Source organism: Gymnodraco acuticeps, unplaced genomic scaffold (assembly GCF_902827175.1).
Source record: "Gymnodraco acuticeps unplaced genomic scaffold, fGymAcu1.1, whole genome shotgun sequence".
Classification (NCBI taxonomy): Eukaryota; Metazoa; Chordata; class Actinopteri; order Perciformes; family Bathydraconidae; genus Gymnodraco; species Gymnodraco acuticeps.
In genome coordinates, this window is record NW_022992064.1 from 1 (window position 1) to 25,029 (window position 25,029).

Here is a 25,029-nt window from a genome sequence, read left to right on the forward strand (position 1 = left end):
AATGCTTCCAGATGTTTCTGTGACCCTGAGGACTGTTTGTCTCGACAGGACGATGGCAGTAACGATGGAGACGCCCCGAAACCCATGGAAGGAGGAGGCAGCGATGATGAAGAGGAGCAGCGAAAAGGAGGCGGCAGCGATGATGAAGAGGAGCAGCGAAAAGGAGGCGGCAGCGATGATGAAGAGGAGCAGCGAAGAGGAGGCGGCAGCGATGATGAAGAGGAGCAGCGAAGAGGAGGCGGCAGCGATGATGAAGAGGAGCAACGAAGAGGAGGAGGCGGCAGCGATGAAGAAGAGGAGCAGCGAAGAGGAGGCGGCAGCGATGAAGAGGCTCGTCCTCGACCCGCCGACAGCGACAGCGAATCCTCTCCTCCGGTGAAACGCAGGATGAGCGGCTCAGAGGACGAGTCGCCCGCCAAACACACGTCAGATAACGAGGAGGAGGGCGGGGCGTCGCCTGCCGCCAAACACAGGGCGAGCAGCTCAGACATGGAGGAGGAAGAGGAGGGCAAGAAGAAGGAGGAGGAAGAGGAGGAGAGGAAGAAAGCAGACAGCGACTCGGAGAACGACAAACACCACAGTGACTCTGAAACAGAGACGCCTGCAAAACGCAAGGCGGCACAGATAGACTCTGAGGAGGGGGAGGGGGGGGGGACACAGCAGGAGGGGGGGGGGGGGGAAGTGGAAGGCTGTCATGCAGTCTGACAGCGAGGAGGAAGAGGAGGAGGGCAAACAGAAGAAGGATGGAGAGCAGCAGAAAGACGACAGTGAAGACGAGAAGCCAGGTAACACTCTGATACCTGTTATTCAAATCTAACTTTATTTAGAGAGAAGTGCTTCACAAACAGAACACGGATAAAAACAAAACGATATCCTTTCCAGGTAACAGAAACACAGCTTTGTGATTACAAAGAAAACCTTCACCAACGCACGACTGAGTACAACAGGAAGTAAATAATAGTTCAAGAGTCTTGAGTCATTTAGTGGGAACGCTGACGCAGCATTCCCACTAAAGTTCCTCTACGCACGGAATTCTTTATTATTCCTCCGGGTTATTCCGCCGCTCTTCTGCTCCCGCATTCCACATCGCAGGAACTCCTTCAAACATCAAAACCTTCAGTAATAAAGTCACTGATCATCTTGAACCCAGATGGTTTTATTTTAAACCTGCCATAACTCCCAAACCCTACATTCCTGAGACAGCTGTCAGTGCGCCTCTCCAGTTTGTGATTGGTCAAATGTTGCTAACCCCGCCCCTTTCATGTGAACGCGCACCTAGCTAGATAGGACACGGCTGGCTTGAGCGATCCACTTGATAACCCGCGTCGTAGGACCGTTTAGCGAGAGCGCGTATGTTTTGGATTAGGCCAACCGGCTAACTCAAACATATCTCACCTGGTGCTCTCCTCTGAGCTCACCTGGTGCTCTCCTCTGAGCTCACCTGGTGCTCTCCTCTGAGCTCACCTGGTGCTCTCCTCTGAGCTCACCTGGTGCTCACCTGGTGCTCTCCTCTGAGCTCACCTGGTGCTCTCCTCTGAGCTCACCTGGTGCTCTCCTCTGAGCTCACCTGGTGCTCTCCTCTGAGCTCACCTGGTGCTCTCCTCTGAGCTCACCTGGTGAATGTACCTTCAGGGTTTATTGACCTGTGTTTGTGTGTTTCTGCAGTGAAGAGGAAGAAGGCCATCCTGTCAGACAGCGAGGAGGAAGACGAGGAGAAGACCAACAAACCAGGTGAGGAAGATCTCTAACCCATCTTCATCAGGGGAGAAACCAGAGATCATAGTATTATTTGCCCCTTCGTTCACCATGTAAAGCGGCCTTGGGTCCCTTGGAAGGTGCTCTCCATGTGTAATCTAGTATTATTGTTAGAGCAGTCTCTCCTTAGTCCCTCTCACGCCCGTCCACACAGCGGCTTTGGAAAAAGCTTGCCGGCCGGCGTGTCTGAAGCTCGACCAACAACCAATCACATGAATCTCCCGCCCCGGACACACAAGCAGCGGTTTGATTGGCTAGAGCTTGTACTGGCATATGATTTGATTGGCCGATGATGATGTCATAGCCTCCTGTGGTGATGATGTCATAGCCTCCTGTGATGATGTCATAGCCTCCTGTAATGATGTCATAGCCTCCTGTAATGATGTCCTCTCCTCCCTCTGCGCCTCCTCACAGTGAAGAGGAGTCGGGCGATGTCTGATGAGGAGAACTCGGACAGAGACGGCCATGACGACACGTTAGCCAAACTGAGGGAGCTGGGCTCAGACAGCAGTGATGAAGAGGAGGGGTCAAAGGTCACAGAGGAGAAGAAGGACGAGAAGGCTCTGTTCGGGAGCGACAGCGAATCAGGAGAGGGCGAGGAGGAGGAGTGAGTATCATAGGAGGAGGTGGAGGTGTTTGACAGTAGAAACAGCATGAATGTAGAGGTGATGCACAGAGCGGGGATTCTCTGATTCTAACCCAAAGCGAACCTTCTGTTTGTTTCAGGAAGATGATCGCTGACATCTTCGGAGAGTCCGGGGACGAAGAGGAGGAGGAGTTCACCGTGAGTTCAGACTGAAGCTCAGACGCGCTGCAGACTTTATGAAGTGTAATAACAACCTGTGTCGTCCTGCAGGGCTTCAACCAGGAGGATCTGGAGGAGAAGAAGGAGGCGCAGGAGGAGCAGCAGCAGGAGGACTCAGACTCTGACGAGGGGGTGGACCGCGGCGGGCAGGAGTGAGGACCCTTCATTTATCACACACAGCAGGGGGCCTTTTAGTTACACACACAACATCTAGAAAGGATGCATGGAAGCTGTATGTGCAGCAGTTTACAATAAGAAGGTAGTCGACGGGGAACGCTTCTCCAACTGGCTAGCAAGACACCGAGCAGGACTCTCCTGCACTTCAAAGAGTGTTCTGTGTTTGCAGCGTGAGCGTGATGTCAGACTTCAAAGCATTGAGAGTGTTCTGTGTTTGCAGCATGAGCATGATGTCAGACTTCAAAGCATTGAGAGTGTTCTGTGTTTGCAGCATGAGCATGATGTCAGACTTCGACGTCATGCTGGCGAAGAGGAAGGCGTTGAACAGCCGGAAGCGCAGAAACCGTGACGGAGGAACGTTCATCAGCGACGCCGACGACGTGGTCAGCGCCATGATCAGCAAGATGAACGAGGCCGCCGAGGTACCCGCCACAATAAGAGCGTGCCCGCCACAATTAAAGCCTCCCCGCCACAATTAAAGTCTCTCATCGCCACAATTAAAGCCTCTCCCCGCCACAATTAAAGTCTCTCATCGCCACAATTAAAGCCCCTCCCCGCCACAATAAAAGCCTCTCCCCGCCACAATTAAAGCCCCCTCCCCGCCACAATTAAAGCCTCTCCCCGCCACAATTAAAGCCTCCCCGCCACAATTAAAGCCTCCCCGCCACAATTAAAGCCTCTCACAGCCACAATTAAAGCCGCCTCGCCACAATAAAAGCCCCTCCCCGCCACAATTAAAGCCTCCCCGCCACAATTAAAGCCGCCTCGCCACAATAAAAGCCCCTCCCCGCCACAATAAAAGCCCCTCCCCGCCACAATAAAAGCCCCTCCCCGCCACAATTAAAGCCTCTCCCCGCCACAATTAAAGCCTCTCCCCGCCACAATTAAAGCCCTTCCCCGCCACAATTAAAGTCTCTCCCCGCCACAATTAAAGTCTCTCCCCGCCACAATTAAAGCCCTTCCCCGCCACAATTAAAGCCTCTCCCCGCCACAATTAAAGTCTCTCCCCGCCACAATTAAAGCCCTTCCCCGCCACAATTAAAGCCCTTCCCCGCCACAATTAAAGCCCTTCCCCGCCACAATTAAAGCCTCTCCCCGCCACAATTAAAGCCCTTCCCCGCCACAATTAAAGCCCTTCCCCCCCACAATTAAAGCCTCTCCCCGCCACAATTAAAGCCTCTCCCCGCCACAATTAAAGTCTCTCCCCGCCACAATTAAAGCCTCTCCCCGCCACAATTAAAGTCTCTCCCCGCCACAATTAAAGCCCTTCCCCGCCACAATTAAAGCCTCTCCCCGCCACAATTAAAGCCTCTCCCCGCCACAATTAAAGTCTCTCCCCGCCACAATTAAAGCCCTTCCCCGCCACAATTAAAGCCCCTCCCCGCCACAATTAAAGCCTCTCCCCGCCACAATTAAAGCCCTTCCCCCGCCACAATTAAAGTCTCTCCCCGCCACAATTAAAGCCCTTCCCCGCCACAATTAAAGCCTCTCCCCGCCACAATGAAAGCCTCTCCCCGCCACAATTAAAGCCCTTCCCCCCCCACAATTAAAGCCTCTCCCCGCCACAATTAAAGCCTCTCCCCGCCACAATTAAAGTCTCTCCCCGCCACAATTAAAGCCCTTCCCCGCCACAATTAAAGCCTCTCCCCGCCACAATTAAAGCCTCTCCCCGCCACAATTAAAGCCTCTCCCCGCCACAATTAAAGTCTCTCCCCGCCACAATTAAAGTCCCTCCCTGCCACAATTAAAGTCCCTCCCCGCCACAATTAAAGCCTCTCCCCGCCACAATTAAAGTCTCTCCCCGCCATATATTAAAGCTCCTCCCCGCCACAATTAAAGCCTCTCCCCGCCACAATTAAAGCCTCTCCCCGCCACAATTAAAGCCCCTCCCCGCCACAATTAAAGCCTCTCCCCGCCACAATTAAAGTCCCTCATCGCCACAATTAAAGCCTCTCCCCGCCACAATTAAAGCCCCTCCCCGCCACAATTAAAGTCCCTCATCGCCACAATTAAAGCCTCTCCCCGCCACAATTAAAGTCCCTCATCGCCACAATTAAAGTCCCTCATCGCCACAATTAAAGCCTCTCCCCGCCACAATTAAAGTCCCTCCCCGCCACAATAAAAGCCCCTCCCCGCCACAATTAAAACCTCCCCGCCACAATTAAAGCCCCTCCCCGCCACAATTAAAGTCTCTCATCGCCACAATTAAAGCCCCTCCCCGCCACAATTAAAGCCCATCCCCGCCACAATTAAAGCCTCTCCCCGCCACAATTAAAGCCTCTCCCCGCCACAATTAAAGCCCCTCCCCGCCACAATTAAAGCCCCTCCCCGCCACAATTAAAGCCTCTCCCCGCCACAATTAAAGCCTCTCCCCGCCACAATTAAAGCCCCTCCCCGCCACAATTAAAGCCCCTCCCCGCCACAATTAAAGCCTCTCATCGCCACAATTAAAGCTCCTCCCCGCCACAATTAAAGCCTCTCCCCGCCACAATTAAAGCCTCTCCCCGCCACAATTAAAGCCTCTCCCCGCCACAATTAAAGCCTCTCCCCGCCACAATTAAAGCCTCTCCCCGCCACAATTAAAGCCTCTCCCCGCCACAATTAAAGCTTCTCCCCGCCACAATTAAAGCCTCTCCCCGCCACAATTAAAGCCTCTCCCCGCCACAATTAAAGCCTCTCCCCGCCACAATTAAAGCCTCTCCCCGCCACAATTAAAGTCCCTCATCGCCACAATTAAAGTCGCCTCGCCACAATTAAAGTCCCTCATCGCCACAATTAAAGTCGCCTCGCCACAATTAAAGCCCCTCCCCGCCACAATTAAAGCCCCTCCCCGCCACAATTAAAGTCCCTCATCGCCACAATTAAAGTCCTTCCCCGCCACAGTTAAAGCCCCTCCCCGCCACAATTAAAGCCCCTCCCCGCCACAATTAAAGCCCCTCCCCGCCACAAATAAAGCCCCTCCCCGCCACAATTAAAGCCTCTCCCCGCCACAATTAAAGCCTCTCCCCGCCACAATTAAAGCCTCTCCCCGCCACAATTAAAGCCTCTCCCCGCCACAATTAAAGCCTCTCCCCGCCACAATTAAAGCCTCTCCCCGCCACAATTAAAGCCCCTCCACGCCACAATTAAAGTTGCCCCGCCACAATTAAAGCCTCTCCCCGCCACAATTAAAGCCTCTCCCCGCCACAATTAAAGCCTCTCCCCGCCACAATTAAAGTCTCTCATCGCCACAATTAAAGTCCCTCATCGCCACAATTAAAGCCTCTCCCCGCCACAATTAAAGTCCCTCCCCGCCACAATAAAAGCCCCTCCCCGCCACAATTAAAACCTCCCCGCCACAATTAAAGCCCCTCCCCGCCACAATTAAAGTCTCTCATCGCCACAATTAAAGCCCCTCCCCGCCACAATTAAAGCCTATCCCCGCCACAATTAAAGCCTCTCCCCGCCACAATTAAAGCCTCTCCCCGCCACAATTAAAGCCTCTCTCCGCCACAATTAAAGCCTCTCCCCGCCACAATTAAAGCTTCTCCCCGCCACAATTAAAGCTTCTCCCCGCCACAATTAAAGCCTCTCCCCGCCACAATTAAAGTCCCTCATCGCCACAATTAAAGTCGCCTCGCCACAATTAAAGCCCCTCCCCGCCACAATTAAAGTCCCTCATCGCCACAATTAAAGTCCTTCCCCGCCACAATTAAAGCCCCTCCCCGCCACAATTAAAGCCCCCTCCCCGCCACAATTAAAGCCCCTCCCCGCCACAAATAAAGCCCCTCCCCCGCCACAATTAAAGCCTCTCCCCGCCACAATTAAAGCCTCTCCCCGCCACAATTAAAGCCTCTCCCCGCCACAATTAAAGCCTCTCCCCGCCACAATTAAAGCCTCTCCCCGCCACAATTAAAGCCTCTCCCCGCCACAATTAAAGCCTCTCATCGCCACAATTAAAGTCGCCTCGCCACAATTAAAGCCCCTCCCCGCCACAATTAAAGCCCCTCCCCGCCACAATTAAAGCCCCTCCCCGCCACAAATAAAGCCCCTCCCCGCCACAAATAAAGCCCCTCCCCGCCACAATTAAAGCCTCTCCCCGCCACAATTAAAGCCTCCCCGCCACAATAAAAGCCTCCCCGCCACAATTAAAGCCTCCCCGCCACAATAAAAGCCTTCCCGCCACAATAAAAGCCTCATCGCCACAATAAAAGCCTCATCGCCACAATTAAAGCCCCTCCCCGCCACAATAAAAGCCCCTCCCCGCCACAATTAAAGCCTCCCCGCCACAATTAAAGCCTCATCGCCACAATAAAAGCCCCTCCCCGCCACAATTAAAGCCCTTCCCCGCCACAATAAAAGCCTCCCCGCCACAATAATTGCCTCCCGTGATACTGACCGTGTTTCTCTCTGACAGGAGGACCGCACTCTGAACGCTCTGAAGAAGCCGGCGTTAAAGAAACTCACGCTGCTGCCACACGTGATCCTGCACCTGAGGAAGTAAGAGCTCATGAAACCCGTCTCCTACAATGAAGTGGGGAAGATGTGACGTAGCCCCCTCTCTGTGTGTATTCATGTGATGTAGAATAGGTTTAAAAACATAGACTTGAGACGATGAATAATCTGTTTGAGTATAACGACGCAGCAGCACTCGCTGACCGTGCCGTGTTTCCCTCAGACAGGACTTGAAGGAGACGTTCATCGACAGCGGCGTGATGTCGGCCATCAAAGAGTGGATCAGTCCTCTTCCAGATAAATCTCTCCCTGCTCTGAGGATCCGAGGAGAGCTGCTGCGCATCCTGCAGGAGGTGACTCCATTACTGATTACAAGCTCAGACATGGCAGATGCTAAGCTGTCAGCGTAGCTGCAGGGACGTCACGTGGAGGTTCAAATAGTTATGAGACAAAAGGAAAGCAAGATGAAAATGTTATCACACAGTAATGTGTTCACAACCCGCAGTGAACAGTGTTGTTTCATGTCTTGGTGACTTTGAGGAAGAAAATACTTCAAAGCACCAAAATCAATATGTATCTACAATATTTACAAAGATAGTCACGGCGCTTTCATGTCCTGTTGGCTGTGCCCCAGAGGGCCTCAGCGTCGCCCTGCGGGGATCCTCTTAGGCCCCACGGCCCCGGTTCCGGATCCTCTTAGGCCCCACGGCCCCGGTTCCGGATCCTCTTAGGCCCCACGGACCCGGTTCCGGATCCTCTTAGGCCCCACGGCCCCGGTTCCGGATCCTCTTAGGCCCCACGGCTCCGGTTCCGGATCCTCTTAGGCCCCACGGACCTGGTTCCGGATCCTCTTAGGCCCCACGGACCCGGTTCCGGATCCTCTTAGGCCCCACGGACCCGGTTCCGGATCCTCTTCAGCCCCACGGACCCGGTTCCGGATCCTCTTAGGCCCCACGGACCCGGTTCCGGATCCTCTTAGGCCCCACGGACCCGGTTCCGGATCCTCTTAGGCCCCACGGACCCGGTTCCGGATCCTCTTAGGCCCCACGGCCCCGGTTCCGGATCCTCTTAGGCCCCACGGACCCGGTTCCGGATCCTCTTCAGCCCCACGGACCCGGTTCCGGGGGCCGAAATCGCGTCATTTGCAGGAAACAACGTCTAAGGAACCTTAATATTTGATAAACTTTGAATATTTTATATCCATATAACGGGAAAACACTAATTTAACTGATCTTTTTCTTTTTTTTCTTCAAAAAACCACAATGCTAACAGTGAGCCTCTGAATTAGCCCCGAGCGAAAAATGCTAACCTATTACCGCACCGAAAATCACTCCTAGCTCCCTTCTTACTTATCCTAGCTGCACATCCAACACATCGTTTATGATCGTAAAGACACAGAATCTAACGGTGCCCACCTCAACACTGAAAGATACAAACTCGCAACGTTATCAACAAAAACGTAAATCAAAACATGTGGCGCTAGGTAGCCACAACGCTAACATGGCTTACCTTCCTCTTTGTCTGGTCTAAACTGGTCTTCAATGGCATTAAAACGATAACAACGCTGCTGTAGTTAATCCATAGGTTAATATCCAATGTGTCTGCGTCCCTTTGAAATGTTCTGATAATCCATAAGCAATAAAACTGCAATTCCGTTTTTAAATAGTAGAGCAGGCCATTCCTACGCTCTGCAGAAGATTGAATGCGCGAAGATCCCACCTTTTTTTTAACATGAGTCTATGGGACGATTTCCCTTCTATTCCATTGGCTCTGACTGTCAGGAAGAGATGTCACATGTCAACATCCAGCAAGGGGGGGGCCAGAGATAAGGAAAATCCACCCAAAAGACCCCAGAAGAGGTTTTTGTGCTAAATCTGTCTAAAAAGGTCAAATGTCACTTGTTTTGCATCAATCTTGATACAGGGCACTTCTTATATGTTGTACTTTGGATTCCTAAAGCTTGTAGTCTACTAGCCATTATCCAAGGTTAGTTTTCACTATAAGTACAACATATTTTTTGGACGGACACTATAATTTACAGTTTTTTACTATGTTCAATCTGAATTTTCTTTAAAATAAAAACATCTATATTGAATCTGACTTTTCTACATCCAACTCACAGGTTTATCATTACTTTGAGAAAAGAGATTATTAATTTAACCCTTTTAGAAGATATGGTCATTTGTTCTGGGAATGTCCTTTTGGAGCCTGAGACCTGAAACACAGACTCAGGGCTGAACAGGTTTTAAGGGAGGAAGGTAAGGGGTGATGTGCAGCGAGGCGGTGCTCAGGAGCCCGACGCGGAGGGAACCTGATCGATGTAAATCGATATTTACATCGATACATAACGATGTAAATCAAATGTTTTTATTAATTTAAAAAATAGTTGTATTGATTTAAATTGATATGCATCCGCTAAGAGAAGTCCGTTGTTACCGTTTGAACTAACGTAGCAACGGCAGGAACTGCTTCCATAGCGCTCTTTAGGAGCTTTTTGATTACAGATTTGAAAACATCGCTGCTTGCTTTAATAGTAGCACACTTCATGAAGTCAGACCTTGGAGAGTATCTAGATATCCTGCCCTAAAGCCAGAGGAACTGCACACTGAATGTGTGTCTGCGTCTGATGTCTGTGTCTGGAGCGCTGCGTAACACGGAGGGGTTCTGCCCGTTACTTCTCCACACAGTTTTCTTTTCAGACAAACTGTGGCAACGTCCTTAACAACGGTCAATAAGTCCTTAACAACGGTCAATAAGTCCTTAACAACGGTCAATAAGTCCTTGACAACGGTCTGTCTGTTCTGGATTAACAACGTGTCACGTGTTCTGAATTGACCAATCAGAATCGAGTATTCAACTAAGCCATGTAATACAAGAATGATGTGACGACAGAATCTCCTCTCTCCTCGTTAGGATGCTCCCTCGTCACTAAGTGTTTCCTGTGACGTTTCCTCTCGTTAAGGATGCTCCCTCGTTAGGATGCTCCCTCGTTATGCTCCTCTCTCACTAAGTGTTTCCTGTGACGTTTCCTCTCGTTAAGGATGCTCCCTCGTTATGCTCCTCTCTCACTAAGTGTTTCCTGTGACGTTTCCTCTCGTTAGGATGCTCCCTCGTTAGGATGCTCCCTCGTTATGCTCCTCTCTCACTAAGTGTTTCCTGTGACGTTTCCTCTCGTTAAGGATGCTCCCTCGTTAGGATGCTCCCTCGTTATGCTCCCCTGTCACGTTTCCTCTCGTTAAGGATGCTCCCTCGTTAGGATGCTCCCTCGTTATGCTCCTCTCTCACTAAGTGTTTCCTGTGACGTTTCCTCTCGTTAGGATGCTCCCTCGTTATGCTCCCCTGTCACTAAGTGTTTCCTGTGACGTTTCCTCTCGTTAGGATGCTCCCTCGCTAGGATGCTCCCTCGTTAGAATGCTCCCTCGCTATGCTCCTCTCACTAAGTGTTTCCTGTGACGTTTCCTCTCGTTAGGATGCTCCCTCGCTAGGATGCTCCCTCGTTAGAATGCTCCCTCGTTATGCTCCTCTCACTAAGTGTTTCCTGTGACGTTTCCTCTCGTTAGAATGCTCCCTCGCTATGCTCCTCTCTCACTAAGTGCTTCCTGTGACGTTTCCTCTCGTTAGGATGCTCCCTCGTTATGCTCCTCTCTCACTAAGTGTTTCCTGTGACGTTTCCTCTCGTTAGAATGCTCCCTCGCTATGTTCCTCTCTCACTAAGTGCTTCCTGTGTGTTTGCAGCTGCCCAGTGTGAGTCAGGAGACTCTGAAGCACAGCGGCATCGGGCGCTCCGTCATGTTCCTCTACAAACACCCCAAAGAGTCCAGAGCCAACAAAGACCTCGCCCTCAAACTCATCAGTAAGTAAGGAATCCTCAAGGTTGCTGATCCTGAGTGTCCTCCTCCAACATGAGCCGAAAGGGCAGATCTGCTGGCTCTAACAATGTCTCTGTGGAGAACACCCTCTCTAGAGACAGAGGTAGCAGATCTGCTGGCTCTAACAATGTCTCTGTGGAGAACACCCTCTCTAGAGACAGAGGTAGCAGATCTGCTGGCTCTAACAATGTCTCTGTGGAGAACACCCTCTCTAGAGACAGAGGTAGCAGATCTTCTGGCTCTAACAATGTCTCTGTGGAGAACACTCTCTCTAGAGACAGAGGTAGCAGATCTGCTGGCTCTAACAATGTCTCTGTGGAGAACACCCTCTCTAGAGACAGAGGTAGCAGATCTGCTGGCTCTAACAATGTCTCTGTGGAGAACACCCTCTCTAGAGACAGAGGTAGCAGATCTGCTGGCTCTAACAATGTCTCTGTGGAGAACACTCTCTCTAGAGACAGAGGTAGCAGATCTTCTGGCTCTAACAATGTCTCTGTGGAGAACACTCTCTCTAGAGACAGAGGTAGCAGATCTTCTGGCTCTAACAATGTCTCTGTGGAGAACACCCTCTCTAGAGACAGAGGTAGCAGATCTGCTGGCTCTAACAATGTCTCTGTGGAGAACACCCTCTCTAGAGACAGAGGTAGCAGATCTGCTGGCTCTAACAATGTCTCTGTGGAGAACACCCTCTCTAGAGACAGAGGTAGCAGATCTGCTGGCTCTAACAATGTCTCTGTGGAGAACACCCTCTCTAGAGACAGAGGTAGCAGATCTGCTGGCTCTAACAATGTCTCTGTGGAGAACACCCTCTCTAGAGACAGAGGTAGCAGATCTGCTGGCTCTAACAATGTCTCTGTGGAGAACACCCTCTCTAGGGACAGAGGTAGCAGATCTGCTGGCTCTAACAATGTCTCTGTGGAGAACACCCTCTCTAGGGACAGAGGTAGCAGATCTGCTGGCTCTAACAATGTCTCTGTGGAGAACACCCTCTCTAGGGACAGAGGTAGCAGATCTGCTGGCTCTAACAATGTCTCTGTGGAGAACACCCTCTCTAGGGACAGAGGTAGCAGATCTGCTGGCTCTAACAATGTCTCTGTGGAGAACACCCTCTCTAGAGACAGAGGTAGCAGATCTGCTGGCTCTAACAATGTCTCTGTGGAGAACACCCTCTCTAGAGACAGAGGTAGCAGATCTGCTGGCTCTAACAATGTCTCTGTGGAGAACACCCTCTCTAGGGACAGAGGTAGCAGATCTGCTGGCTCTAACAATGTCTCTGTGGAGAACACCCTCTCTAGAGACAGAGGTAGCAGATCTGCTGGCTCTAACAATGTCTCCGTGGAGAACACCCTCTCTAGAGACAGAGGTAGCAGATCTGCTGGCTCTAACAATGTCTCTGTGGAGAACACCCTCTCTAGAGACAGAGGTAGCAGATCTGCTGGCTCTAACAATGTCTCTGTGGAGAACACTCTCTCTAGGGACAGAGGTAGCAGATCTGCTGGCTCTAACAATGTCTCTGTGGAGAACACCCTCTCTAGGGACAGAGGTAGCAGATCTGCTGGCTCTAACAATGTCTCCGTGGAGAACACCCTCTCTAGAGACAGAGGCAGCAGATCTGCTGGCTCTAACAATGTCTCTGTGGAGAACACCCTCTCTAGGGACAGAGGTAGCAGATCTGCTGGCTCTAACAATGTCTCTGTGGAGAACACCCTCTCTAGAGACAGAGGTAGCAGATCTGCTGGCTCTAACAATGTCTCTGTGGAGAACACCCTCTCTAGAGACAGAGGTAACAGATCTGCTGGCTCTAACAATGTCTCTGTGGAGAACACCCTCTCTAGAGACAGAGGTAGCAGATCTGCTGGCTCTAACAATGTCTCTGTGGAGAACACCCTCTCTAGAGACAGAGGTAGCAGATCTGCTGGCTCTAACAATGTCTCTGTGGAGAACACCCTCTCTAGAGACAGAGGTAGCAGATCTGCTGGCTCTAACAATGTCTCTGTGGAGAACACCCTCTCTAGAGACAGAGGTAGCAGATCTGCTGGCTCTAACAATGTCTCTGTGGAGAACACCCTCTCTAGGGACAGAGGTAGCAGATCTTCTGGCTCTAACAATGTCTCTGTGGAGAACACCCTCTCTAGAGACAGAGGTAGCAGATCTGCTGGCTCTAACAATGTCTCTGTGGAGAACACCCTCTCTAGAGACAGAGGCAGCAGATCTTCTGGCTCTAACAATGTCTCTGTGGAGAACACCCTCTCTAGAGACAGAGGTAGCAGATCTGCTGGCTCTAACAATGTCTCTGTGGAGAACACTCTCTCTAGAGACAGAGGTAGCAGATCTGCTGGCTCTAACAATGTCTCTGTGGAGAACACCCTCTCTAGAGACAGAGGCAGCAGATCTTCTGGCTCTAACAATGTCTCTGTGGAGAACACCCCTCTCTAGAGACAGAGGTAGCAGATCTGCTGGCTCTAACAATGTCTCTGTGGAGAACACCCTCTCTAGAGACAGAGGTAGCAGATCTGCTGGCTCTAACAATGTCTCTGTGGAGAACACCCTCTCTAGAGACAGAGGTAGCAGATCTGCTGGCTCTAACAATGTCTCTGTGGAGAACACCCTCTCTAGAGACAGAGGTAGCAGATCTGCTGGCTCTAACAATGTCTCTGTGGAGAACACCCTCTCTAGAGACAGAGGTAGCAGATCTGCTGGCTCTAACAATGTCTCCGTGGAGAACACCCTCTCTAGAGACAGAGGTAGCAGATCTGCTGGCTCTAACAATGTCTCTGTGGAGAACACCCTCTCTAGAGACAGAGGCAGCAGATCTGCTGGCTCTAACAATGTCTCTGTGGAGAACACCCTCTCTAGGGACAGAGGTAGCAGATCTGCTGGCTCTAACAATGTCTCTGTGGAGAACACCCTCTCTAGAGACAGAGGTAGCAGATCTGCTGGCTCTAACAATGTCTCTGTGGAGAACACCCTCTCTAGGGACAGAGGTAGCAGATCTGCTGGCTCTAACAATGTCTCTGTGGAGAACACCCTCTCTAGAGACAGAGGTAGCAGATCTGCTGGCTCTAACAATGTCTCCGTGGAGAACACCCTCTCTAGAGACAGAGGTAGCAGATCTGCTGGCTCTAACAATGTCTCTGTGGAGAACACCCTCTCTAGAGACAGAGGTAGCAGATCTGCTGGCTCTAACAATGTCTCTGTGGAGAACACCCTCTCTAGAGACAGAGGTAGCAGATCTGCTGGCTCTAACAATGTCTCTGTGGAGAACACCCTCTCTAGAGACAGAGGTAGCAGATCTGCTGGCTCTAACAATGTCTCTGTGGAGAACACCCTCTCTAGAGACAGAGGTAGCAGATCTGCTGGCTCTAACAATGTCTCTGTGGAGAACACCCTCTCTAGAGACAGAGGTAGCAGATCTGCTGGCTCTAACAATGTCTCTGTGGAGAACACCCTCTCTAGGGACAGAGGTAGCAGATCTGCTGGCTCTAACAATGTCTCTGTGGAGAACACCCTCTCTAGAGACAGAGGTAGCAGATCTGCTGGCTCTAACAATGTCTCTGTGGAGAACACCCTCTCTAGAGACAGAGGTAGCAGATCTTCTGGCTCTAACAATGTCTCTGTGGAGAACACCCTCTCTAGAGACAGAGGTAGCAGATCTGCTGGCTCTAACAATGTCTCTGTGGAGAACACCCTCTCTAGAGACAGAGGTAGCAGATCTGCTGGCTCTAACAATGTCTCTGTGGAGAACACCCTCTCTAGAGACAGAGGTAGCAGATCTTCTGGCTCTAACAATGTCTCTGTGGAGAACACCCTCTCTAGGGACAGAGGTAGCAGATCTGCTGGCTCTAACAATGTCTCTGTGGAGAACACCCTCTCTAGAGACAGAGGTAGCAGATCTGCTGGCTCTAACAATGTCTCTGTGGAGAACACCCTCTCTAGGGACAGAGGTAGCAGATCTGCTGGCTCTAACAATGTCTCTGTGGAGAACACCCTCTCTAGAGACAGAGGTAGCAGATCTGCTGGCTCTAACAATGTCTCTGTGGAGAACACCCTCTCTAGAGACAGAGGTAGCAGATCTGCTGGCTCTAACAATGTCTCTGTGGAGAACACCCTCTCTAGAGACAGAGGTAGCAGATCTGCTGGCTCTAACAATGTCTCTGTGGAGAACACCCTCTCTAGGGACAGAGGTAGCAGATCTGCTGGCTCTAACAATGTCTCTGTGGAGAACACCCTCTCTAGAGACAGAGGTAGCAGATCTTCTGGCTCTAACAATGTCTCTGTGGAGAACACCCTCTCTAGAGACAGAGGTAGCAGATCTGCTGGCTCTAACAATGTCTCTGTGGAGAACACCCTCTCTAGGGACAGAGGTAGCAGATCTGCTGGCTCTAACAATGTCTCTGTGGAGAACACCCTCTCTAGAGACAGAGGTAGCAGATCTGCTGGCTCTAACAATGTCTCTGTGGAGAACACCCTCTCTAGGGACAGAGGTAGCAGATCTGCTGGCTCTAACAATGTCTCTGTGGAGAACACCCTCTCTAGAGACAGAGGCAGCAGATCTGCTGGCTCTAACAATGTCTCTGTGGAGAACACCCTCTCTAGAGACAGAGGTAGCAGATCTGCTGGCTCTAACAATGTCTCTGTGGAGAACACCCTCTCTAGAGACAGAGGTAGCAGATCTGCTGGCTCTAACAATGTCTCTGTGGAGAACACCCTCTCTAGACGACAGAGGTAGCAGATCTGCTGGCTCTAACAATGTCTCTGTGGAGAACACCCTCTCTAGAGACAGAGGTAGCAGATCTGCTGGCTCTAACAATGTCTCTGTGGAGAACACCCTCTCTAGAGACAGAGGTAGCAGATCTGCTGGCTCTAACAATGTCTCTGTGGAGAACACCCTCTCTAGAGACAGAGGTAGCAGATCTGCTGGCTCTAACAATGTCTCTGTGGAGAACACCCTCTCTAGGACAGAGGTAGCAGATCTGCTGGCTCTAACAATGTCTCTGTGGAGAACACCCTCTCTAGAGACAGAGGTAGCAGATCTGCTGGCTCTAACAATGTCTCTGTGGAGAACACCCTCTGTAGAGACAGAGGTAGCAGATCTGCTGGCTCTAACAATGTCTCTGTGGAGAACACCCTCTCTAGAGACAGAGGTAGCAGATCTGCTGGCTCTAACAATGTCTCTGTGGAGAACACCCTCTCTAGAGACAGAGGTAGCAGATCTGCTGGCTCTAACAATGTCTCTGTGGAGAACACCCTCTCTAGAGACAGAGGTAGCAGATCTGCTGGCTCTAACAATGTCTCTGTGGAGAACACCCTCTCTAGAGACAGAGGTAGCAGATCTGCTGGCTCTAACAATGTCTCTGTGGAGAACACCCTCTCTAGAGACAGAGGTAGCAGATCTGCTGGCTCTAACAATGTCTCTGTGGAGAACACCCTCTCTAGTCTAGGGACAGAGGTAGCACAGCCAGGTAGCGCTTTGCTAACATGGCAACATAAGGGTACTTGGCGTTTGTAATAGCTTTGTCTCGGTCTGAACTCTCTGCGAGTGGTGGAGGCTTACATGCTAGCGGGAGTTGGGTTTGCTTCAGTCTTTTGGTACCCGTGATATTCACGTTCGGGTGATGCCTTTTCAAATGAGTGTGATGTATTGCCAGCCGCGTAACCAATGTTAGTTGATCAATGTCGACAAACAGCTTTGGTTCGGTCCACCTGTCTTTGTCCGTCATCCTTGTTCGTAACTGCGAAACCAAAATGTTCCCAAACCGGAGACTTCAACGATGCTGGAGGATTTTCAGCTCAACTTGATCTGCGTTCGCCATTTCCACAGTTCCTCAAATTACTGACTACATTTGAACGCATCCCTCTGACCAGCTCTCAGTATGCCTCTCGTCCAATGAAATGACTTGCTCGCTCTATGACGCGTTGAACCCAATGTGAGCAAATTACTCTGAACGCTGCGACGCACGTGAACCGACCCGAAGGCTGTTGGTCGTATTCTGATGTATTGATCTGTTCAGATGAGGGGGGGTTAAAGGTCGTATTCTGATGTATTGATCTGTTCAGATGAGGGGGGGTTAAAGGTCGTATTCTGATGTATTGATCTGTTCAGATGAGGGGGGGGTTAAAGGTCGTATTCTGATGTATTGATCTGTTCAGATGAGGGGGGGGGTTAAAGGTCGTATTCTGATGTATTGATCTGTTCAGATGAGGGGGGGGTTAAAGGTCGTATTCTGATGTATTGATCTGTTCAGATGAGGGGGGGGTTAAAGGTCGTATTCTGATGTATTGATCTGTTCAGATGAGGGGGGGGTTAAAGGTCGTATTCTGATGTATTGATCTGTTCAGATGAGTGGGGGTTAAAGGTCGTATTCTGATGTATTGATCTGTTCAGATGAGGGGGGGTTAAAGGTCGTATTCTGATGTATTGATCTGTTCAGATGAGGGGGGGGTTAAAGGTCGTATTCTGATGTATTGATCTGTTCAGATGAGGGGGGGGTTAAAGGTCGTATTCTGATGTATTGATCTGTTCAGATGAGGGGGGGTTAAAGGTCGTATTCTGATGTATTGATCTGTTCAGATGAGGGGGGGGTTAAAGGTCGTATTCTGATGTATTGATCTGTTCAGATGAGGGGGGGGTTAAAGGTCGTATTCTGATGTATTGATCTGTTCAGATGAGTGGGGGGTTAAAGGTCGTATTCTGATGTATTGATCTGTTCAGATGAGTGGGGGTTAAAGGTCGTATTCTGATGTATTGATCTGTTCAGATGAGGGGGGGGTTAAAGGTCGTATTCTGATGTATTGATCTGTTCAGATGAGGGGGGGGTTAAAGGTCGTATTCTGATGTATTGATCTGTTCAGATGAGTGGGGGTTAAAGGTCGTATTCTGATGTATTGATCTGTTCAGATGAGTGGGGGTTAAAGGTCGTATTCTGATGTATTGATCTGTTCAGATGAGGGGGGGGTTAAAGGTCGTATTCTGATGTATTGATCTGTTCAGATGAGGGGGGGTTAAAGGTCGTATTCTGATGTATTGATCTGTTCAGATGAGGGGGGGTTAAAGGTCGTATTCTGATGTATTGATCTGTTCAGATGAGTGGGGGTTAAAGGTCGTATTCTGATGTATTGATCTGTTCAGATGAGGGGGGGGTTAAAGGTCGTATTCTGATGTATTGATCTGTTCAGATGAGGGGGGGGGTTAAAGGTCGTATTCTGATGTATTGATCTGTTCAGATGAGGGGGGGTTAAAGGTCGTATTCTGATGTATTGATCTGTTCAGATGAGTGGGGGTTAAAGGTCGTATTCTGATGTATTGATCTGTTCAGATGAGGGGGGGTTAAAGGTCGTATTCTGATGTATTGATCTGTTCAGATGAGGGGGGGTTAAAGGTCGTATTCTGATGTATTGATCTGTTCAGATGAGGGGGGGTTAAAGGTCGTATTCTGATGTATTGATCTGTTCAGATGAGGGGGGGTTAAAGGTCGTATTCTGATGTATTGATCTGTTCAGATGAGGGGGGGGTTAAAGGTCGTATTCTGATGTATTGATCTGTTCAGATGAGGGGGGGGTTAAAGGTCGTATTCTGATGTATTGATCTGTTCAGATGAGTGGGGGTTAAAGGTCGTATTCTGATGTATTGATCTGTTCAGATGAGGGGGGGTTAAAGGTCGTATTCTGATGTATTGATCTGTTCAGATGAGGGGGGGGTTAAAGGTCGTATTCTGATGTATTGATCTGTTCAGATGAGGGGGGGTTAAAGGTCGTATTCTGATGTATTGATCTGTTCAGATGAGGGGGGGTTAAAGGTCGTATTCTGATGTATTGATCTGTTCAGATGAGGGGGGGTTAAAGGTCGTATTCTGATGTATTGATCTGTTCAGATGAGGGGGGGTTAAAGGTCGTATTCTGATGTATTGATCTGTTCAGATGAGGGGGGGTTAAAGGTCGTATTCTGATGTATTGATCTGTTCAGATGAGGGGGGGTTAAAGGTCGTATTCTGATGTATTGATCTGTTCAGATGAGGGGGGGGTTAAAGGTCGTATTCTGATGTATTGATCTGTTAGATGAGGGGGGGTTAAAGGTCGTATTCTGATGTATTGATCTGTTTAGATGAGGGGGGGGTTAAAGGTCGTATTCTGATGTATTGATCTGTTCAGATGAGGGGGGGTTAAAGGTCGTATTCTGATGTATTGATCTGTTCAGATGAGGGGGGGTTAAAGGTCGTATTCTGATGTATTGATCTGTTCAGATGAGTGGTCTCGGCCCATCTTCGGCCTCACGTCGAACTACAAAGCAATGACGAGAGAGGAGAGGCAGCAGAGAGACCTGGACCAGCAGATGCCTCAGAAACAGAGACTCAGGTAACACACACACACACACACACACACACACACACACAATATGATCTGAACCAGTGGTTCGTTCACCTGGAGAGGAAGGAACCCTCAAATCTGAGGAATGTCATAACGATGTTTTGTCTTGTGTAACCATTAGCCAATCAGCAACAAGGTAACCCCCCCCCTCCTCTAGAGCTCCATTGAGTTCTTTGTAACCAGATGTCTCTCAGAGGGGCGTGGGGAGGGGCTCCTTGTCTTCATCTAAAGTAACAGACAGAGAACCAGCACTTTGGAAACAGGGCTGAAACAGAGGGGATTGTGGGTAATGCTGCAATGATCTGTTTGGGGTTTCAGCCAATCAGAGACAGGAAGAGACGTATGCTCTTCCAATAGACGCTGCTTTAATGGTTTTCACATCATGAGCTGTGAAATGTTCTGACCTGAGAGTCGCTCTCACACAGAAACCTGTCCATGGTCTGATTTCATCTTTCCATCACCACATGTTGAGTTCCTCCTGCAGCCCCTTCATCATCCTCCTGATTCACTCTCTGATTTCATTCCTCTTCATCATCCTCCTCCTCTTCATCAGTAAGCCTCAGAAGGTGTTGAGAGAGGAGGAGCCTGACGTCTTCTCTCCACCAATCAGGTTCAGTTATTCTCTGCATGTTTGCAGTGGGGTTTGAAAGAGCCACATCAGCATTAAGGTGGCTCTCAAAGGGTGTATCTTTAAGACTATATAAATATGTAATAATGTGTTTTGCCTCTGCATTGGATTATTCTGGGATAGGGTGATAACTTCATAATGAACTGCGTCTCAAAGCTGAAGTCTGGGGCAAATCATTGCACGTCTCTTCAGTGCGCACGTCACAAAATGATATTTAGAGAAAAAGGAACATTTTGAAAAAAAAGACAAATTCTAAGAAGAAAGTCAAATTTGAGATGCATTGTGGGACATGTAGTTTATGGGCGATGTGCTTCTGTAAAGCAGCATGTAACGCTGCTGTCTCTGCAGAAGAAGAAAAGGCTGCACTGTATTATTATTATTAGCTTACACAATTAAGAATGAATGACAGACTCAGGGTCCAGATACAAGACATAAGAGACTGGCTTTGATAACGTCTGCATACTAACGTGATGCATCTCCACTGCCGTGTGTCGTCTCTATGGGAGAGCATCAGGTGCTCGCTGCGTCTCATTGGCTCACTGCTATTTTCATGCACCACTCGTGACGGTTTGCTTCTTGCTTGATATGAAGATATTTTGTGATAACGAGGTTCAGCAGTCGAGCTGGCTAACGTGTGTGTGTGTGTGTGTGTGTGTGTGTGTGTGTGTGTGTGTGTGTGTGTGTGTGTGTGTGTGTGTGTGTGTGTGTGTGTGTGTGTGTGTGTGTGTGTGTGTGTGTGTGTGTGTGTGTGTGTGTGTGTGTGTGTGTGTGTGTGTGTGTGTGTGTGTGTGTGTGTGTGTGTGTGTGTGTGTGTGTGTCCACTTCGAGCGTTAGAACTATTAACGAAGCACTTATATACCAATAAAGGACTGGATTACCTAAAGCCAGTTGAGTAGCACTTGAAATGTTTGGCTCTATGAAACCTGATATACTTATATGATTCTGTTTTCTTCAAGGTTGTGTCTTCCTGGTCGAATGTACTTATTGTAAGTCGCTTTGGACAAAAGCGTCAGCTAAATGCAATGTAATGTGTGTGTGTGTGTGTGTGTGTAGCTCGGGGGGGCAGACGCCTCGCAGAGACCTGGAGAAACAGCTGACCGGAGAGGAGAAGTGAGTTCAGACCTTTGTTGTTCTTCTGAGTTATTGTCTGTTATCACAGTCTTGTGTCATCAAGGATTTTCCTAACTGCATATTGAAGCAGCAGCGCCCCCTAATGGACACCAGCACACTGCATGTGTTTTCACCAGTGATGCAAATACAATACGGCTAAGGCAGTAAAAACTGTAAACGAGTCAATAAGTTATTGAACATGTATCAATGCAGTTGATCACAAACCTAGACATGATATATACAAACGGTGTGAGGTAGAATACCAGGCGCAGTTGGATGTAAACATGTACTTAGTTGAGCATAAGGGTTAGGAAAAGCTATATGATGCCCTCTCCTCCTCAGAGCTCTGAGACCAGGAGACCCCGGGTTCTGCGCCCGCGCCCGCGTGCCCATGCCCTCCAACAAGGACTACGTGGTGAGACCCAAGTGGAACATCGAGATGGAGTCAAACAGGGTGAGCATGACGCTTTGTGCTCTGTGGGGTGAAGAGAGATCTGTTCCGGTAACGTGAAGGTTAACGTCTCCTCTCTCCTCGCCTCCTCTCCTCGCCTCCTCTCTCCTCTCTACCTGAGAGTTAGAGTTTCAGCTTATAGATGTTTCTGTTAGAGTGCTGACAGTCAGAAGCCCTTTCTCAACTCTAATGTTCCCCTCTCTCCTCGCCTCCTCTTTCCTCGCCTCGTCTTTCCCCGTCTCCTATTCTCGACTCCTTTCGAGGAGAGAGGAGTCGAGGAGGGGAAGCAGTAGGCGGTTAGAGAAATGAGAACTCCTCTCCTCTGAGCGGTCATTTTAAAGAGACGTCCATTAATGATGACAGGAGGCAGCAGCCCTCTGTCTGATGGACAGAACTGTGTTACACGCACACACACACACACACACACACACACACACACACACACACACACACACACACACACAGATCTATGTACGATTTCAGAATCAAACGAGTATTAGAGCACTCTCATAATAACTAACGCTATCAGAGACTTGATATTTTATAGCTCCTCCAGAGAGCCTCCTCGATGTGCATTTAGAGAAATTAGATGTCTTTCAACATGGCGCGCTGACATCGATTTCCGGGTCACTACCAGAGGAGTCGAGGGACCGAGGAGTCGAGGAAGCAGAAATTAGAGAATTGAGAAAGGGCTATAGTGTAGCCATGACTGCTAGCTTGAAACAAGGGGAACATGCATTTAAATTAAGTGGTTAAACATCAGCTGATCCCAGAGACCTGGTCCTGGTTTGGTGCTGGTTTTGGTCACGAGCTGGCCTGTGATTGGTCCTCTCAGAAAGGCAGTAAGAAGGGCATCAGCCGATTGGAGAAGCACAAGCGACGCATCGCGGACCAGAGGAAGCTGACGCGCCTGCAGGGAGCCGTGAAGATCAGCGTGGAGGGCAACAGGATGCCTCTGTAGCTCCTGATGCAGCTGCTGGTGCAGTTCCTGCTGACGCCTGCAGGGGGCGTGAGTCCTGCTGCATGGTGTGCAGGAATGAGTCCTGAACTGGACATGAGTCAGCGCTTCCTGTTCCCTCTGCAGTGGTTATAGGTTGTTATCCTGGAATAAAGTCTGGTTAACACAAGCTGAAGAGATCTAGATTCTACCATCAGTACGTGAAGTCATGTGACCGTGCTGAAGTTCCTTTATAGCCCAACATTAGCCTCCTTTAGCTTAGCGGTGGTGACGTGAAGTCATGTGACCGTGCTGTAGTTCCTTTATAACCCAACATTAGCCACCTTTAGCTTAGCGGTGGTGACGTGAAGTCATGTGACCGTGCTGTAGTTCCTTTATATCCCAACATTAGCCTCCTTTAGCTTAGCGGTGGTGACGTGAAGTCATGTGACCGTGCTGTAGTAACTTTATAACCCAACATTAGCCACCTTTAGCTTAGCGGTGGTGACGTGAAGTCATGTGACCGTGCTGTAGTTCCTTTATAGCCCAACATTAGCCTCCTTTAGCTTAGCGGTGGTGACGTGAAGTCATGTGACCGTGCTGTAGTTCCTTTATAACCCAACATTAGCCACCTTTAGCTTAGCGGTGGTGACGTGAAGTCATGTGACCGTGCCGTAGTTCCTTTATAGCCCAACATTAGCCTCCTTTAGCTTAGCGGTGGTGACGTGAAGTCATGTGACCGTGCCGTAGTTCCTTTATAGCCCAACATTAGCCTCCTTTAGCTTAGCGGTGGTGACGTGAAGTCATGTGACCGTGCTGTAGTTCCTTTATAGCCCAACATTAGCCTCCTTTAGCTTAGCGGTGGTGGCATGAAGTCATGTGACCGTGCTGTAGCTCCTTTATAGCCCACATTAGAACCCACTCACTAACCTGTTGGTGTTTTGATGCTTTTGTGAAGTTAGTTCTTAGTGTTTTTAACTCTGCATGAGTCTAAAGTGACATGTGCTGAAGAGACACGCTTACCAACACACATTAATCTCCACAAGTGTGCTTTACCTTTCTGATCACGTTAGCATGGTTTCTAATCCGATGTTCTGTGTCTCGTTGCAGCTCGGCCCCCTGAAGAAGGGGATGTCTCGCGTTGATAAACAGATGAGGAGGATCGCAGATATTCGACGCATGACGAAGCCGGGCCACGCTGTGAAGATCAGCGTTCAGGGGAACCACATGCCGCTCTGATTTTAGATCCTTAGCGTTTAGTATTCTTTATTTTGTATGTGTTTGAATATCCCCAATTATCTCCTGCTGCTCCTCCTGAGGTCAAATCACAGAGAACAAGTGATGAAACATTCAGAGTGGATTCCAAAATGATCCTCAGAATCAGAGATAGCTCGATGCTAACATAACGGGTTCATTTAATGTTCCAATATTAGCTTATGTTAGCAGTTAGCTCCAATGCTCTAGCTCTAAGGTAATGTTAGCCGCTAGCTACATTAGCTTCAGCTCTGTAAGTAATCTTTTCAAGTTAGCATACTAATGTTAGCACACTAGCATCATTAGCCCAAGCTAGGAGTTAACTACTGTTAGCTCACTAGCTACATTAGCCCAAGCTAAGCGTTAACTAATGTTAGCACACTAGCTACATTAGCCCAAGCTAGGAGTTAACTAATATTAGCACACTATCATCATTAGCTTAAGCTAGGAGGTAACTAATGTTAGCACACTAGCTACATTAGCTAAAGCTAGGAGTTCAATAATGTTAGCACACTAGCATCATTAGCTCAAACTATGTTAGCACACTAGCATCATTAGCTCAAACTGTTAGCACACTAGCATCATTAGCTCAAGCTATGTTAGCAGACTAGCATCAATAGCTCAAGCTTGGAGTAATATTATCAGTTAGCTACATCAGGTTGAGCTCTAAATATACTAATGTTAACATATTAGCTTCACTAGCTCCAAAGTAAATGTTAGCATCGTTAGCCACGTTAGCTCTATATTTTTAAAGGTTCAATCTTGTTTTAAGGGAATACAACTTTAAAAAGTCGATTAAGGGCAGAAATAAAGAGATTTCTCCGTGAAGCTGGTTTTAAAGTGAGAAACCTTGGATAACAACAAGCCTTTAGGGATCACTTGTATCCGCCCACCTTCAGGTTGATAAATCAAGTGAAAGTGACGTCGAGCCTCACTAAAGTGCCTCTGATGACGTTACCTCATGACGATACTGCTGATTGAATACCTGTGATTGTTGATTTAGAAACAGATAATGAGGATCATTTCGGGACATTTTGAGTTTTTATATCCTTCATTTTTCTCTAAACTTTTCTAACGTTGGATTTGAAAACAATTTATTTTCCCTGACGCTGGTTTTTTGTTTTGTTTCTGAAAGAGAAGGCGTTGCTCCTTTTTGTCCCTCCTCTGCTGCCGTAGCGTCTGTACAGAAGTCTGAAAGCTGTTCTGATCAGGTGAAACTTTTCTTAATAAAAACTCAGAAACTCA

The 25,029-nt window shown here is 49.0% G+C and overlaps 1 protein-coding gene across 1 annotated transcript; it reads left to right on the forward strand.

The window, feature by feature from the left end:
• The first annotated feature begins 12 nt into the window (after positions 1–12).
• Positions 13–25,029, forward strand: LOC117537119 (protein IWS1 homolog). The gene is given in 14 exon segments (XM_034202270.1): positions 13–648; positions 650–785; positions 1,666–1,731; positions 2,170–2,362; positions 2,482–2,539; positions 2,612–2,712; positions 3,009–3,159; positions 7,134–7,216; positions 7,395–7,524; positions 10,907–11,024; positions 19,281–19,392; positions 21,086–21,142; positions 21,485–21,596; positions 23,641–25,029. Coding segments are annotated over 14 exon segments (2,010 nt in total). The 5' UTR covers positions 13–84; the 3' UTR covers positions 23,770–25,029.